The sequence below is a fragment of the Megascapheus bottae genome, chromosome 12 (genome assembly GCF_031878675.1).
Source record: "Megascapheus bottae isolate mThoBot1 chromosome 12, mThoBot2.hap1, whole genome shotgun sequence".
NCBI classification, from domain to species: Eukaryota; Metazoa; Chordata; class Mammalia; order Rodentia; family Geomyidae; genus Megascapheus; species Megascapheus bottae.
This window is the reverse complement of record NC_143520.1, coordinates 49,549,904-49,564,284: the sequence shown is the minus strand read 5'-3', so window position 1 is coordinate 49,564,284 and position 14,381 is coordinate 49,549,904. Positions and strand designations below refer to the sequence as shown.

The 14,381-nt window shown below is 44.7% G+C and overlaps 1 protein-coding gene across 1 annotated transcript in view; it reads left to right on the top strand.

The window, feature by feature from the left end:
• Tfcp2l1 (transcription factor CP2 like 1) overlaps positions 1 to 12,222 on the top strand; it is a 62,330-nt gene extending 50,108 nt beyond the window's left edge. Inside the window, exons 14-15 of the mRNA XM_090342972.1 lie at positions 7,193 to 7,244; positions 8,899 to 12,222. Of these exons, the coding sequence (XP_090199098.1) occupies positions 7,193 to 7,244; positions 8,899 to 8,945 (99 nt within the window). The 3' untranslated portion in view covers positions 8,946 to 12,222. The remainder of the gene's footprint in view (positions 1 to 7,192; positions 7,245 to 8,898) is intronic.
• The last annotated feature ends 2,159 nt before the right edge of the window (positions 12,223 to 14,381 follow it).

Sequence of the window (14,381 nt, the reverse complement as noted above, 5' to 3'; positions counted from 1 at the left end):
TGCAGGGGGGGGGCTTGGTAGTTTATTGGATATAAGAGTTCTTATGGACATTTATGCCAGGGCTGGCTTTGAACTGTATTCCTCAGATCTCGGCCTCTTGAGTAAGCTTTCTTTTTACTGTATCAGATATGTGGGACAATCAGCTTGCGAAAGCAAAAGGCTTACTTTAGCTCACAGTTTTCCAGTTTTCATGGCTGGTTGTTTGGGGGCCTGGGTGAGATAGTAGTACATCATTGTGCAAGCATATGGCTGAGGAAGTAGTTCACTTCATAGTGGCCAGGAAGCAAGGTGTGTGTGTGTGTGTGTGTGTGTGTGTGTGTGTGTGTGTGTGTGTGTGTGTGTGTAGAGGATCTGGGATCCCATTGTTCTCTTCAGGGTCACTCTGCCACTGACCTAACTTTCTCCCATTAGACACTACATGTTGCAGGTTCTTCTGCTTTCTCAATCCCCTTCCTCCTTGTAACAAGACACAACATGATGGCCTCTAGGGAGGAAAGTAAAGAACAGAACTATAGCAAGTACTTATCGTGCTCTGGTTCCTGCCATATGTAGACATATTACTTAATATTTGACTCTATTATTTAATCCTGGCTGCCTCTATGAGGTAGATGAAGTCACTGCATCTCACATATAGGAAACTGAGGCACAGTGAGAAAAATTGTCCCAGGTGACACAGCTAGAAAGGAGTAGAGCTGTGTTGAGAATCTGGGTGAACTAGCTGCAGAGCCTGAGATTGGAGCCCATCAGGTATCCGGTAGGATCTGTTGAAATAAGAGCTATATTCGTAAGTACAGTAGTGGTTTCCTGAGCCCAGCTGTCCCCAGCCAGGTTCTAGAGTCCTGAAATCCATGGTGTAGAGGATTATGAAGGAAACCTGGCACTGAATGGTGGCTGGAAAAAGTAGAGAAGCTATGGGCTTTGGGGTTGGACTGGAATCCCCATCCAGAGCTGTCTCAGAGAAATGCTGGTGACCTTGGTTTCTGCAGTAGCAGAGTGAGGATGCGAAAGGATGAAATGAAAAATCAGTGTTGAGTTCCAGGAGACCTTAGATCTTGGCACTGGCCATCCTCCAGCTATGTACTTATGTTGTTTTCAGGCAAAATCTCTCTGGATTTGGCAGTGCGCATGTAAGTCTGAATGCCGGGTGCTTCCTAAGTTATCCGTGTTAGAAATAGTCATTTGACACTTATCACTTCACTTGTCAGAGTCCTTTACTGTTACGAGTTTCTTCAGGCCTGGAGACTGGCGAGGAATGGTGGGAGAATGCAGTCACAATACTCAGTGTACACACATGAAAATGAGACAAGGAAACTTGAAGGGTTAGGTAGGGATGGATAGATGTGGGGCGGGGGTGATGGACAGGCAACACTGATCAAGATGCGTAACGGACACTTAAAGCCCCTCGAACAATTATGTGAAGACAATAAAAAAGAAAAAAATGGAATTCATAGCTAGTATAAATTGGAAGTGTAGAATCACCGAAGACACCAGCCAAAGGACCTTCTCTTCCCATCTCTACCCAGAGGAACTAACATTAAGTTTAAACACATGCACATGTGGATCTCTTTGTGTGTGCATGTGTTGTATATATATGACATGGATTTTGTCATGTGTGTGCATGCACACGTGCATGTGGATAGCTTGTGTGTACTGTGTGTATTCATGTATTTCGCATGTTTTGTGCATGCATGCGTGTGTATGCATATGTGTGTTGCCTGGTTTGGGGTATGTGCATGTTTGTTTAGCATATATTTTTAAAAATATTTAACACACAGCTTGGTGCCAGTGGCTCATATCTGTAATGCTAACTACTCAGAATACTGAGCTCTGAGGATCTCAACTGGAACCCAGGCCAACCAGAAAAGTCCGTGAGACTCTTATTTCCAATAACCATTATAAAGCCAGAAGTGGAGCTGTGACTCAAGTGGTAGAGCACTGGCTTTGAGCATAAAAGCTCAGGGACAGCATCTGGTGACAGTCCTGAACTCAAGTCCCAGGACCAACTCACACACACACACACACACACACACACACACACACACACACACACACACACACACTAAAATACTCAACATGCATCCAGCTATCTGCACCTATTATCAGCAACTCAGACTTCTCCCACAAGTCTCAAGCAGGTGTTTTTTTGTTTGTTTGTTTGTTTTGCCTCATTTACCAGTGAGGAAAGCAAGGGTCATAGCTTCTATGAGTGCTTCTTTGAGGGTAGCCAGGAAAGTGGTGGGGTCTAGTGATGGGCAGGGGTGGTAACACAGGAGGCATGTCACTTTGTACTGAAGAGTGACTTTGTTTTGGTGACAAAAAGCAAGAATGTGGGGAACCCTGGAAGTTTCACAGCCCCTGAGGAAGTTCCTTCCTTGGTTTGCCCTGTGCCCTCAAGAGCAGGCAGTTAAACAAGTGAAGCAGAGAACAGAACTCGAATGCCACCTTGGCAAAGCAGGCGATTCTCATTCCCTGAAGTCACAGAATCAATTGGAAAGCTTGGGTTCTAAATTGCCCAGAGCGCTGGAGGCAGCCTGGTCAGCCGCAGAGCCGGGCCCTGCGGTGCAGGGGCATTTAATTAAACAAGAGAGTTATTCATTAAGCCCATGTGGGCCCTGCTTAGGGTTTTGCATGCCCAAGTGGCTGGGCTGCTGGGAGGCCTAGATGGGGCAGGCTGGTAGTGTAAAATAAATGTACTTCACACATCATTACGTCCTCAGGGAGGGCGAGGGGTTGACAGGCGGATGGATTTCTAAGATTTGAAGTTGGCAGTAATGCAGAGCAGGTGGTAAAATATGTTTTTTTTTTCTTTCTTTTCTCCCCCCATGGTGCTATAAGTTGAATCCAGTGCCTTATAGGTACCAGGCAAATATTGTACCACTAAACCACATCCCTGGCCCAGGGATTCCTTTTTTCATTTAAAAATTATTATTTTGTCAGTACTTGGGTTTGAATACAGGGCTTCACACTTGCTGGGCAGGTGTTCTGCCACTTGAGCCACATTCCTAGCCCTTTAAAGCTTCATTTCTTTTTTTAGATAGGGTTTCATGCATTTGCCTAGTGCTGGCATCGAGCCACGATCATCCTGTCCATGCCTTCCTCAAAGCATATGAGAGGGGAAGAGTACCTCAATGACCAAGGAGCTAGGGGTACATACAGATGCCCACACACATGATGCATTTTTTTAATTTGAAAAGGGCTTTTTTTGTCCCCATTGAATGTAGTGTGCATGATTGTATACACGTATATATTTTTTGATATTCTTCAGTGCATATTGCAGGACACAGCATGGTTTAAAAACTAGGCCGGGAGTTTAGCCTAGTGGTTGAGTGCTCACCTAGCATGCATGAAGACCCAGGTTTGATTCCTCGGTACCACATAGATAGAAAAAAAAAAGCTAGAAATGGTGCTGTGGCTCAAGTGGTAGTGCTCTAGCCTTGAGAAATCCCAAGGATAATGCCAAGGCCCTGAGTTTAAGGCCAGGACTGGCAAAAAAAAAAAAGTGCCCAACTCACTGCTCCTCAGGTTACTTGGATATTATGTTAGAAATTACTGTAGTTTATTTCCTATGCTGTTGTGAAGTGCATATTTAGCATTTCCTTTTTCCTGTCCCATATGTTTGTTTGTTGTTGGCAGTGGTGGTCATGGGGCTTGAAGTCAGGGCCTAGGTGCTGTCCCCGAGATTTTTCATGCAAGGCTAGCATTCTACCATTTTGAGACACAGTGCCACTGATTAATTGGCGATAAGAGTCTCATTTGGGGGGCCAGGAGTTTGGCCTAGTGGTAGAGTGCCTGCCTAGCATGCACAAAAACCCCATCTATGTAGCACCACCGGAAGTGGTGCTGTGGCTCAAATGGCAGAGCTATAGCCTTGAGGAAAGCCCAAGGACAGTGCTCAGGCTGTGAATTCAAGTCCCAGGACTGACTGGCAAAAACAGTCTCATTTGGCCTGGAGGGTGACTTCATGGTAGAGTGCTTGCCTCAGTGCTTCCTCAGTACCACATACACAGAAAAGCTGGAAGTGCTGTTGTGGCTCAAGTGGTAGAGCGCTAGCCTTGAGAAAACTCAAGGCCAGTGCCCAGGCCCTGAGTTCAAGCCCCAGGACTGACAAAAAAAAAAGTCTCATAGACTTTCCTGTCCTGGTTGGTTTTGAATCTCGATCCTTAGATTTCAGCGTCCTGAGTAGCTTGGATTACATGTGTGAGCCACTAGCACCTGGCTTAATGTGTTGTTTCCTTCTCCCGTTTTATTCTGCTTCATGGAAACAGTATTCTAGTGTGTATTTCTGCAACTCCCTTCTCATTGAGTCTCAGGTGTGCATGAATGGAAGTCTCTCTGTTGCCTTGGGACATCGATGATAAAGATCAATTGATTCGCAGTTCTGCTATTGATCGAGATTAGGATTGGTTCCGGTTTTGTGTTAGTACAATGCTACTCTAAACATTCTTTCTTTTCCCTTTTTTTTTTAATTCCCATTCCAGGGCTTAAAGTTAGGATCTCTTGCTTGTCTAGCTTTCTTGCTCATAGTTGGATCTCTACCACGTAAGCCACACCTCCAATCTGGGTATTTTGCCAGTTAATTAGAGATGAGTCTCACAGACTTTTCTGCCTAGATTGGTTTTGAACCTCAGTATTCAGATCTCAGCCTCCTGAGTTGCTAGGATTACAGGCATGAGCTACCAGTGCCCAGCCTAAACATTTTTATATGCACATTTGTTTGTATGCAAGAGGAGTTGTATGCCTAGTTCCTTTAGGTCATACATCCTAGAGGAAAATATACATGTTACTCTTGATCAGGTTACACGAACAGTTTTCTGGATTTCTACTTCTCTAGCAGCAGGTAACAGCTGATACTGCTCTACACCGTGGTTGTATGTTCATCATTGAAAGCAGCCCCATTTACAGATGGGGCCATGGAGACAGAAAGACTTGTTCAAGGTCACTGCATAGTTAATAACAATTAGAATTCCAGAGAGATGGCTTGTGAATCATGAGTTTCATACCACATCAGTAGACAAGGGGTGTCTATCCTTCTATAGTTCTTTATTATAGGCTGCTGATATGCAGACCTCACTAATTACCATTTTTCTTTAAAAATAATTTACTGACACCAGATACTGGTATAATACAAACTACTTGAGAATGAGAATTAGAGGATTTGGGTTTGAGGCAAGATTGAGCAGAAAAGTCCATGAGGCTCCTTCTTAACCATAGGTAGGTGCAGTAGCCTCTAAGCTGTGTGGGAGAATGGAATTGGGGAGATGATGCCCAGGCCATCCTGGGCAGGAAAATCTGTCAGCCTCCGTTGAATGAAGAGGAGAAACAGGATGCAGGGGCATGCACCTGTCACCCCAGCAATGCCAAGAAGCATAATAGAGGCAAAGTGTAGTCCAGACACTCATGATGGCAGGAAAGGAGACTATACCTCAAACATAACTGGTGAAAAACAGGACCAGAGACATGGCTCAGCAATATAGTTCCTGCCTTGTAAGGGGAATACCCTGAAGTTCAAATTCTAGAACTGCAAAAGCAATATAAAACAAACCGATTATAATCATATAAAATGAGATAGATATCTTCTGTCAAAGATTCCTTAGGAATTTGCACCATTATACAGACACCCCAGGTGGTAGAGACACAAACACTGATGGTCTGGGTCAATCGCTCAGTGTGATCCAAAGGCATAGCAGACCTGAGGTATGCATGGCTGGTTCTGGCTTATCCCTATACACTGCTTAAAGAACACTTACAAGTAGAAAGAACTCTCTCTAAAACAACAATAGAACAGAGAGCATGGGAATCATATAAATCAACACCATTGTCCTCTTCACTAACTAGTGCTGTGTACTGTATCTAATTGTACCCACAACACTGACAGCAAAGGAGGCTGCTGAACCCAATGTCAGCACATATGTGAACATTGCACTGCAGCTGCCACCTTACCATGGTGACAGAGCCACTGAGTAGTAGGAAGTTTTCAGCTCTGTTATAATACTATGTATGGCACTGCCATTGTGCATATGGCCCATTGTTAACCAAAATGTGACTAGTTCTTTTTTTTTTTTTTTTTTTTGTCGGTCATGGGACTTGAACTCTGGGCCTACGCACTGTCCCTGAGCACTTCAGCTCAAGGCTACCACCCTCCCCCAGAGCCACTTCAGATTTTCTGGTGATTAATTGGAGATAAGAGTCTCATGGACATTTTAGTGCTCAGGCTGGCTTTGAATCACAACCTTCAAATGTCAGCCTCCTGAGTAGCTAGGATTATAGATGTGAGCCTCCTTGCCCAGCTTACATACACTTTTTTTTTTTTTTGCCAGTCCTGGGCTTGAGCTCAGGGCCTGAGCACTGTCCTTGGACTTTCTCAAGGCCTCAGCACCACTTCCAGCTTTTTTCTATGTATGTGGTACCAAGGAATCGAACCCGGGTCTTTGTGCATGCTAGGCAAGCACTTTAACCACTAGGCCAAACTCCCGGCCCACATACACGTTTTTTATAATGAGTTCTTCACAGAGATTGAAAGCTGCAGTAACAACAGCAAAAAAAGGCAAAATAAATGCAAACAATTCACACCCCTGTGTGCAATGATACTGTCTTGAAGTGTCCCTTGTCAGGCTGTTTCTTTTCCATCTGTCATGAGCAAGCTACTGTTACTTAGAATTGCAGTTGTATCACACACTGACTCTGAGTCATCTGTCAGTTGTGGCTATAGTGATCTGTCTTCGTGCTGATCCAGTGGTAGTGTTATTTGTATAACTGGGCTCCATGTTATAGAGGGTTTTTAAAATTAGGAACTGATCAAGCCAAGAACTGGTGCCTCACCCCTGTAATCCAAGCTACTCAAAGACTCTGAGATCTGAGGATCACAGTTTGAAGCCAGTCTTGGTAAAAAAGTCCATGAGATTCTTTATTTCTAAGTAACCATCAAAAAGATAGAAGTGGATCTGTATCTCAAGTGGTACAACACTAGTCTTAAGTAAAAAAGCTAAGAGACAGAGCCCAGGCCCTGAGTTCAAGTTCCAGTACCAGCACAGATAGATAGATAGATAGATAGATAGATAGATAGATAGATAGATAGATAGATAGATAGATAAATAGATAGATAGATAGATAGACAGACAGACAAATAGATGGGTAGGTAGACAAATAGATGGATTTGATGATTGAGGAAACATGTCTCTTCTTTGCCTTTCAGATGGTGCAGAATTTCCAAGATGAGTCATGTTTTATCCTCAGCACGTTGAAAGGTAAATCCCCTCGTGCTAGCTTGTTTAATTGAAGTGTGTTCACTACATCCCTTTGTCTACATCCATGGCGTCTTGGGCAAGGTAGAGTGAGGTGGATACATGAACAGGTCCTGCCTGAATGGGGCCCCTTTTGAGGGTGGCTTCCTGAGATCAGCCTTTGGGAGCAAGGATGCACAAGTTAGAAATTCCAGAAGAAGCATGATTGAACCATAGGCACTTCTGAAGGAAAAACCTTGTCCAAGCAATCTGTAATCCCTGAACCTGAGTTCTAACTTTTCTTTGTCTCTAGGAAGCAGAGTGTGTTGGGGACTAAAAGGGAGAACAGGTAGAGCCAGATAGCCTGACAGTATCAGCATGCCCACTCTCTGCCCATAGGGAGGTCTTGTGGGACTTGAGCATGTCATTTCATAGATGGCAAAGCATTACTATAGTTTGTCATGGGAAAAGTGAATGGATGGGCTATTTTGGAACAGAAGCTTGGACCACAGGGCTTGTTCTGATCTGTGGGTCTAGCTATTAGTCAGCTTTCCATTATTATAAAAAAAATACCTGAGATAATCAACTTAAAGAGAGGAAAGGTTATTTTTTGTTCATTATTTCAATGCTTGCAACCCATGGTCAGTTGGCTCCATTGTTTTTGAGCCTGTGGTGAGGAAACATCATGGTGTGAGTATGTAGTGTAGCAAACTGCTCATCTCACCACAGCTGACAAGAGAAGAGAGACAAAGAGGAGGGCTATATTCCAACATCCCGTTCAAGGGCACACCACCCTTCTTCCACTAACCCCATCTCTTATAGGCTTCTCGACCTCCCATAGGTTGATGACCAGGCCTCTCACAAATGAGCTTTGGGCACATTTACAATCCCAATCACAAATATAATTTCAAAGTCACAGCTAATGTTATGGGCCACGAAGCCATAATATCTATGAAAACCATAGTTGGCCCAAAGCATCCTTGGACATAGATGCTTTTGCCTTTTGGTGCAGGCCTGTGATGGAAAGGCCCATTGTCAAAAAGAAACTGGATGGCAGGGAGTTTGGCCTAGTGGTAGAGTGCTTGCCTAGCATGCACTAAGAGCTGGGTTTAATTCCTTGGTACCACATACATAGAAAAAAGCTAGACTCGGTGCTGTGGCTCAAGTGGTAAAGCTCTAGCCTTGAGAAAGTCCAAGGACAGAGCTCAGGCCCTGAGCCTAAGCCCAGGACTGGCAAAAAAATAAAAAATAAAAAGAAACTAGAGTCAGGTACTGTTTTCTAATACCTGTATCCTAGCTACTCAGGAGGCTGAGATCTGAGTACCATGCTTAGAAGTCAGCCCAGACAGAAAAGTCCATGAGATTCCTATCTCTGATTAACTACCACAAAGCTGGAGGTGGAGCTGTGACTGAAGTGATAGGCTGTCAGCCTTGAGCAAATAAGCTAAGCGAGAGCATGAGATCCTGAGTTCAAGTACCTATAGCACACACACACACACACACACACACACACACACACACCCCACACAAGCACACATCTAGGTATGCTGAGTTGTGTATTGGAATAAATTTATGCTTTTGTCAACTATCTTTCATGTGGCCTATTTGATATGAACTCCTAAATAGTACTGCACTGGTTTGGTTGCTTTGAAGTATGCCCAGTGTTTCTCTCTTGCAGCTGAGAGCAATGACGGCTACCACATCATCCTGAAATGTGGACTGTGAGCAGAAGTGAGACGTATACCTACCCCAGCCCCATGGACCCCTGGGATGTTAGAAATTTCACCACTGTTCACTGCTGTCTACCTGACAAGCTGAGGCTAGGAGGAATCCTGCCTGCCACAGTCCATGAAAGCTGCAGACGATCAACCAGCAGAAATCTGGGACACAAAGGCCAGCATGCAGAATAGTCAATGGCTTCCTCTTGGCCTCCTGTGTTTGAACAGTTGTTTGTTCTGTTTCTCAGCTTTGTTTTTCTAAAAGAGGCAAACAGTGGAGTTATCTCTGAAATCCCAAGCCCCTTAGGTGGAAGCTCATTAGGTATCTTGGTGCCACCTCCATGAGTCCTTTCTGCCCACTCCCCTGCCTTCAGAAGCCATCCTCACCCTGTGCCTTTTCCTCCCTCCCCAGTGCTGGCTTCCTGGCCAGCTCTGCTGACCTTATGCACTTTGACCCTTTGTTCTTCCCCTCTAAGTGACCAGTGTACTGGAGTTTATTCTGTGCCTTCCCCCCTTACCTTTACCTTATTTCTAAAGATCTCCTACTGCCAGACCACAGGGGTATTCATGGCTCTGCACTAGCATGGTGGCTAGATGTCATTATGTACCTATACAGTCTGTCTCCTGGAGCTAATCCCAAGGCCTACCTGAAGGGCTGGGAGGTGGGGTGGAAATAGAAAGATGCGTTCAGATATATCCTTGTATCAATGAGAACAAAATGATCCCTCTGGAGCGATTTTGGTATAGTTCTGTTTCCTAAGCAGTTATAGGTAAGGAGGACCCGAAAATGAGCATTTCTTTATAGTATCAGGTGACCTTGGCTATTAAAGCATCAGACTTTTGGGTTAGGGGGTAAATAGCTAAGTGGGATAGCATTTGCTCAACATGTGTGAGCTTCTGTATTCCGTTCATGGCACTGTAAAACAAGCAAATCAACACCCTTAAAAGGACTGACAAAATTCCATTTTGAGAAGGCTTCACAGTTAGTCACCGATATAGGGGACAGTTTCCCCTGTGACACTGTGTTTTCTGTGGGACTCTATTCAAGTTTGTATCATTTTGTCAGTCCTGGGGCTTGAACTCAGGATCTGCCAGTGTCCCTGAGGTTTTACATTCAAGGTTAGCACTCTACCACTTTAAGCCACAGCACCACTTCCTTTTTCTGTTTTTAGTGGGTATATATGCCTGTATTGGAATAGTTGGATCTCCTTATCTGTGAGGAATAGACTTAAGAACCTGTATTTGTCTTGCCTCTGTTTGGGCATTGAATGAGCTGTGCTATCTTCTAAGCCACTGTCATCCCTGTGGTCACTCAAGTGGATTCCACAGCTTCTGAAGTAGAGCTTTTGTCAGATCTAATGCCTGGCTCAAAGATAATCAGAAGTAGGCTAACCTTGTTTCACTGATGGGGCGACTGAGGGAGATATCATGTATAGACATACAAACCAGGACAAATCAAGGATTATGTGGTATTGGTATTGTCTAGGGTTTTGTTTTTTTTTTTTTTTGTGGGTCATGGGGCTTGAACTTAGTCTGGGCACTGTCCCTGAGCTCTTCAGCTCAAAGCTACTGGCCTCCCCCTGGGCCTGGGCATTGTCCCTGAGCTCTTCAGCTCAAGGCTTCTGCCATACCCTTGAGCTAAGACCCACTTCCCGTTTTCTAGAGGTTAATTGGAGATAAGAGTCTCAGGTCCTTTTGTGCCTGGGCTGGCTTTGAACCTTGATCCTCAGATCTCAGCATCCTGAGTAGCTAGGATTACAGGCGTGAGCCATGTTGCTCGCTCGGCTAGTCTAGTTCTTTATCAGATTAGACACAATATTTGTGAAAATGTTTCCTCTTCATGCTAGGCACTGGTAGCTCACACTTGTAATCCTGGCTTTTCAGGAGGCTGAGATCTGAGGATCGCTGTTTGATGCCAGCCAGGGCAGGAAAATCCATCAGATTCTTATCTACCAGTTATCTATCAAAAAGCTGGAAGTAAAGCTGTGGTTCAAGTAGTGGAGTATTAGTTTCAAACAAAAAGGCTCCGGGACAGCACTCAGGCCCTGAGTATAAGCCCCAGGATGGACACACACACACACACACACACACACACACACACACACACACGCACATTCCATATTCTGTAAGTTGTCTTTACTTAATGGTGATTGAAATACAAAAGTTTTAAATTTGGGTAATGTCCAAGTTTCCTGATTTTTCTTTTATTTATGCATTGGGGCCCTCTCTTCTTAGAGGGCCCTAATCTAAGGGAAGACAAATTTTCTTCACAGTGGTCTTTTCGCCCTTTTTTTTTTTAAAATTGAGTTTCATATGTGAAGAAGTGATTAACTTTTTATTGGCATACATTAGCTGTACATAGAAGGATTTGGTTGTGACATTCCACACATGAATGCAATGTTTTCTAGTCAGTCTCCCTGTCACTCCCCCTTCTTAACACAACTTCAGCAGGTTTTGTTGCTCTATTTCATGCATTCCAAGAACATATTTTGACCATATTCATCCTTAGCCAACCATATTCACTCTCCTTAGCCAACCCCCTCCTCCCACTCCCCTCCCCCAGCCCCCATTGATCTCAGCTTTCACTGAGGTTCTTTATGCTGTTTTCATATAGAGTTGCTCAAATACTCATAGAGTATTTCAAAATTATTCCTTTTTTTTCTTTTTTGCATGTGGGCATTTACTTATTTCACCACTGTTTACTGAAATGTTTGTCTTTACTTGAGGAATTGTCTTGGCTTGTTGGCTAGAAGTTTGTGGTTCTTATTAATTCTATCCCCTCCACTTCCCTTGTCTCCCTCCTCCTTCTTCCTTCCCTTCTCTTCCCCTCTTCTTTTCCTTTTCCTTCTTTTCTTTCACAGGATCCTGTCTTCAGGAGGTTCACCTCCTCTTGTCTCCCCATCCCCATGTATATTTGGCTCCCCCATTTTTGTATCTCCCTTATTCTGTTCCTACTCTCTGTTCCTTTCTTTACCTGTCTCAGTACTTTGGGGCTGCACCTGGCTGGTATTCTGCCATCTTTCTTGGTGTATATTCCACATTTTAGTCCTGTGGAAGCATCAAGACCAATCATTCCCTTCTTTGGATTATTAACAAACTGAGACATGTAGAAGTGAAATGACTCTCTCAGGATCAAGTGAAATGACTCTCTCAGGATCGATCACACAGCTCAGTAGTGGAAGGTCGGGTCTAGACCTATGGTCGCCTTCAAGGCTTCCACAGCTACCATATCAGTGATGTCATTATCCAGGCCAACTGAAGGCAGGCTAACGTTTGTACTCTTAAGAAATTATTTTTTTTTTACATCTTAGTTCCAAAAGAAGGTCTAATAAAAGTCTGTTATCTAAAGTCTGCTGTTAGTAGAGTGACATCTTTTCTCCTTAATCTTCCAGTGGTTAAAATCAGCTCTTACAGCTTTCAAAGGAAGAAAAAAATACCCAAAGAGTACTAGTAGTAATTTAATACCAGAACATCACAGATGTCTAGTAATTCATTTTGCCCCTTGTATGAGAGTCAAAAGCTAAAACTTTTGGTTTTATTTTTCATTTTATTTAAGTACAGAAAGGTACCAGGCCTCTCATTCCTGTGCATTTCTTATGAACTGTGAGTCTAGAGGTGTGGGCTGTCTGGTCAGGGTGGTAGTGCCTTCTAGGGCCCCTCTGTACCAGCCTGCCATGTATTTTAGGCTTAGGCCTTTTGATAGCAAAAGGTTTTTAAGGGGATACATGTACTCATTTCACAGCTCAGACTGCCATCTTGTATTAGATCCCAAAGCTAAGTTCTTTGCTTTGTGGCCATCCCGATTGTCCATTCTGTCTGTAAGGTTGTCTGTCATCAACCTTCTTTGCCTACCTTTATAACAGGGGGTTATTGTCTACGATTGGAGGAATCATAGGATTATTGAGAGAAAAGGGGTGGCATACCTTTGGTAAGAGCAGTGAGGAGATAGGAGTTCCAAGTCCTAACTGGGTGGCAGGGGAGGTCTTAGGTAAAGATTGGGTATTGTCCTAGTGACCTCTCACCTACCCTGGGAGCTTCTGGCTGCTCCAGCAGAGCTGTGAACCTAGAGAGGGCTTTACAGGAAAGGAAAGGGTCACACAGAGTCTGCAGGTCCAGTGTTGCTTCAGGGGCTGGCCAGAATGACTGAAGGTCTGAAAATCATTAACGGGTTGATAAAGTAAATGGACTGGGTCTTTTGCTGTTGTCAGTGGAAATAAGGGAGAAAGCCCCCAGGCTCTCAGGAACAGTGGGGAGAGCTGACTGGAGGTGGGGGGAGAGACATAGGGATGTTGGCACTGCCTCTGGTGCAGAGGAGAATGGGGGCCAAGAACAATAAGTCCAGAGCCTACACACAGCAGGCTTGCCTTTGTTTCTCTGGGATATCTGTTCCCATTAAGAATACCAGCTGGGTGCTCAGCGGGTGGTAGAGCTCAGTGGTAGTTAGAGCTCTAGGCTTTGGGTTCCAGCCCTGGAAATACTAATAAAAGGAAAGCTTAGAGTCCTTGAAGGGTGCCAGAGCTTGCCTATTATTGCCCCTTTCTCAAAGCCACACAGTGGGCCTGACCTGGTATGCAGTGCCACCAGAGCCCCTGTGTGCTGGGTCATTTCTGTCAAGTCTCTAGGAATAAACTAGCTCCCACCTGTGGTGCTCATACTAGTCCCACAGGCATGGCTATTCATTGGCTATGTCTGAGAAGTGTGTGTGTGTGTGTGTGTGTGTGTGTGTGTGTGTGTGTGTGTGTGTGTAGTATGGCATGGTGTCAGTCCAGATTACCCTTGCACTTGGGAAGAACACTCTTCCCAGGAAACAGGGTTTCTTTTGGTGTTTGGGTAGCTCCTCCTAGAGGATGGAGAGCTGGTGAGGGAGATGTGTATCTAAGTCGTCTCTTTGAGGAGTGTGTGTGGTGCTGGGCAGCTGGCATCTCACAGCAACCTTGTGAACAAGGTCCTGGATTCGTCTTCCATGTGGTTGTCCAGGCAGCTGCCTCTTCTCCTCTCCCTCTCCCCCTCAGGTAGCACCCTCTGTATCTTGCTGGTCTGGCCGGCTATTGTGGAATGTCTGAACCTTCTCTCTGCAGTCTCCTGTCCCTTTGAGACCAGGGCAGTGGGGCCTGAGGGCCACTGAATGCTGGTCAGGTACCTCCTTTTGTGAGTGGAACCTCTGAAACCTGTCTAGGCTCTGCCAAAGACTCTGAAGGGGGAAATGTCCACTCCCTCTTCTGAAGTCCAGAGTGCCTAGGTCCTCACACCTTTTGGAGACTCCCTCCACCCCTCAGCTGCAGAGGTCAGGGGACCTCGTATCCTGGGACATGCTCAGACTCTCATCAAAGAGAACACTATAATCCTTACCTGTTCTCTTATGACAGGTTGGCTAAACCAAAACTGCCTTTTTCTGACAGCAATCAGATGATAGGAGCAGTGTTTTCAAATTCAACTAAGAAAA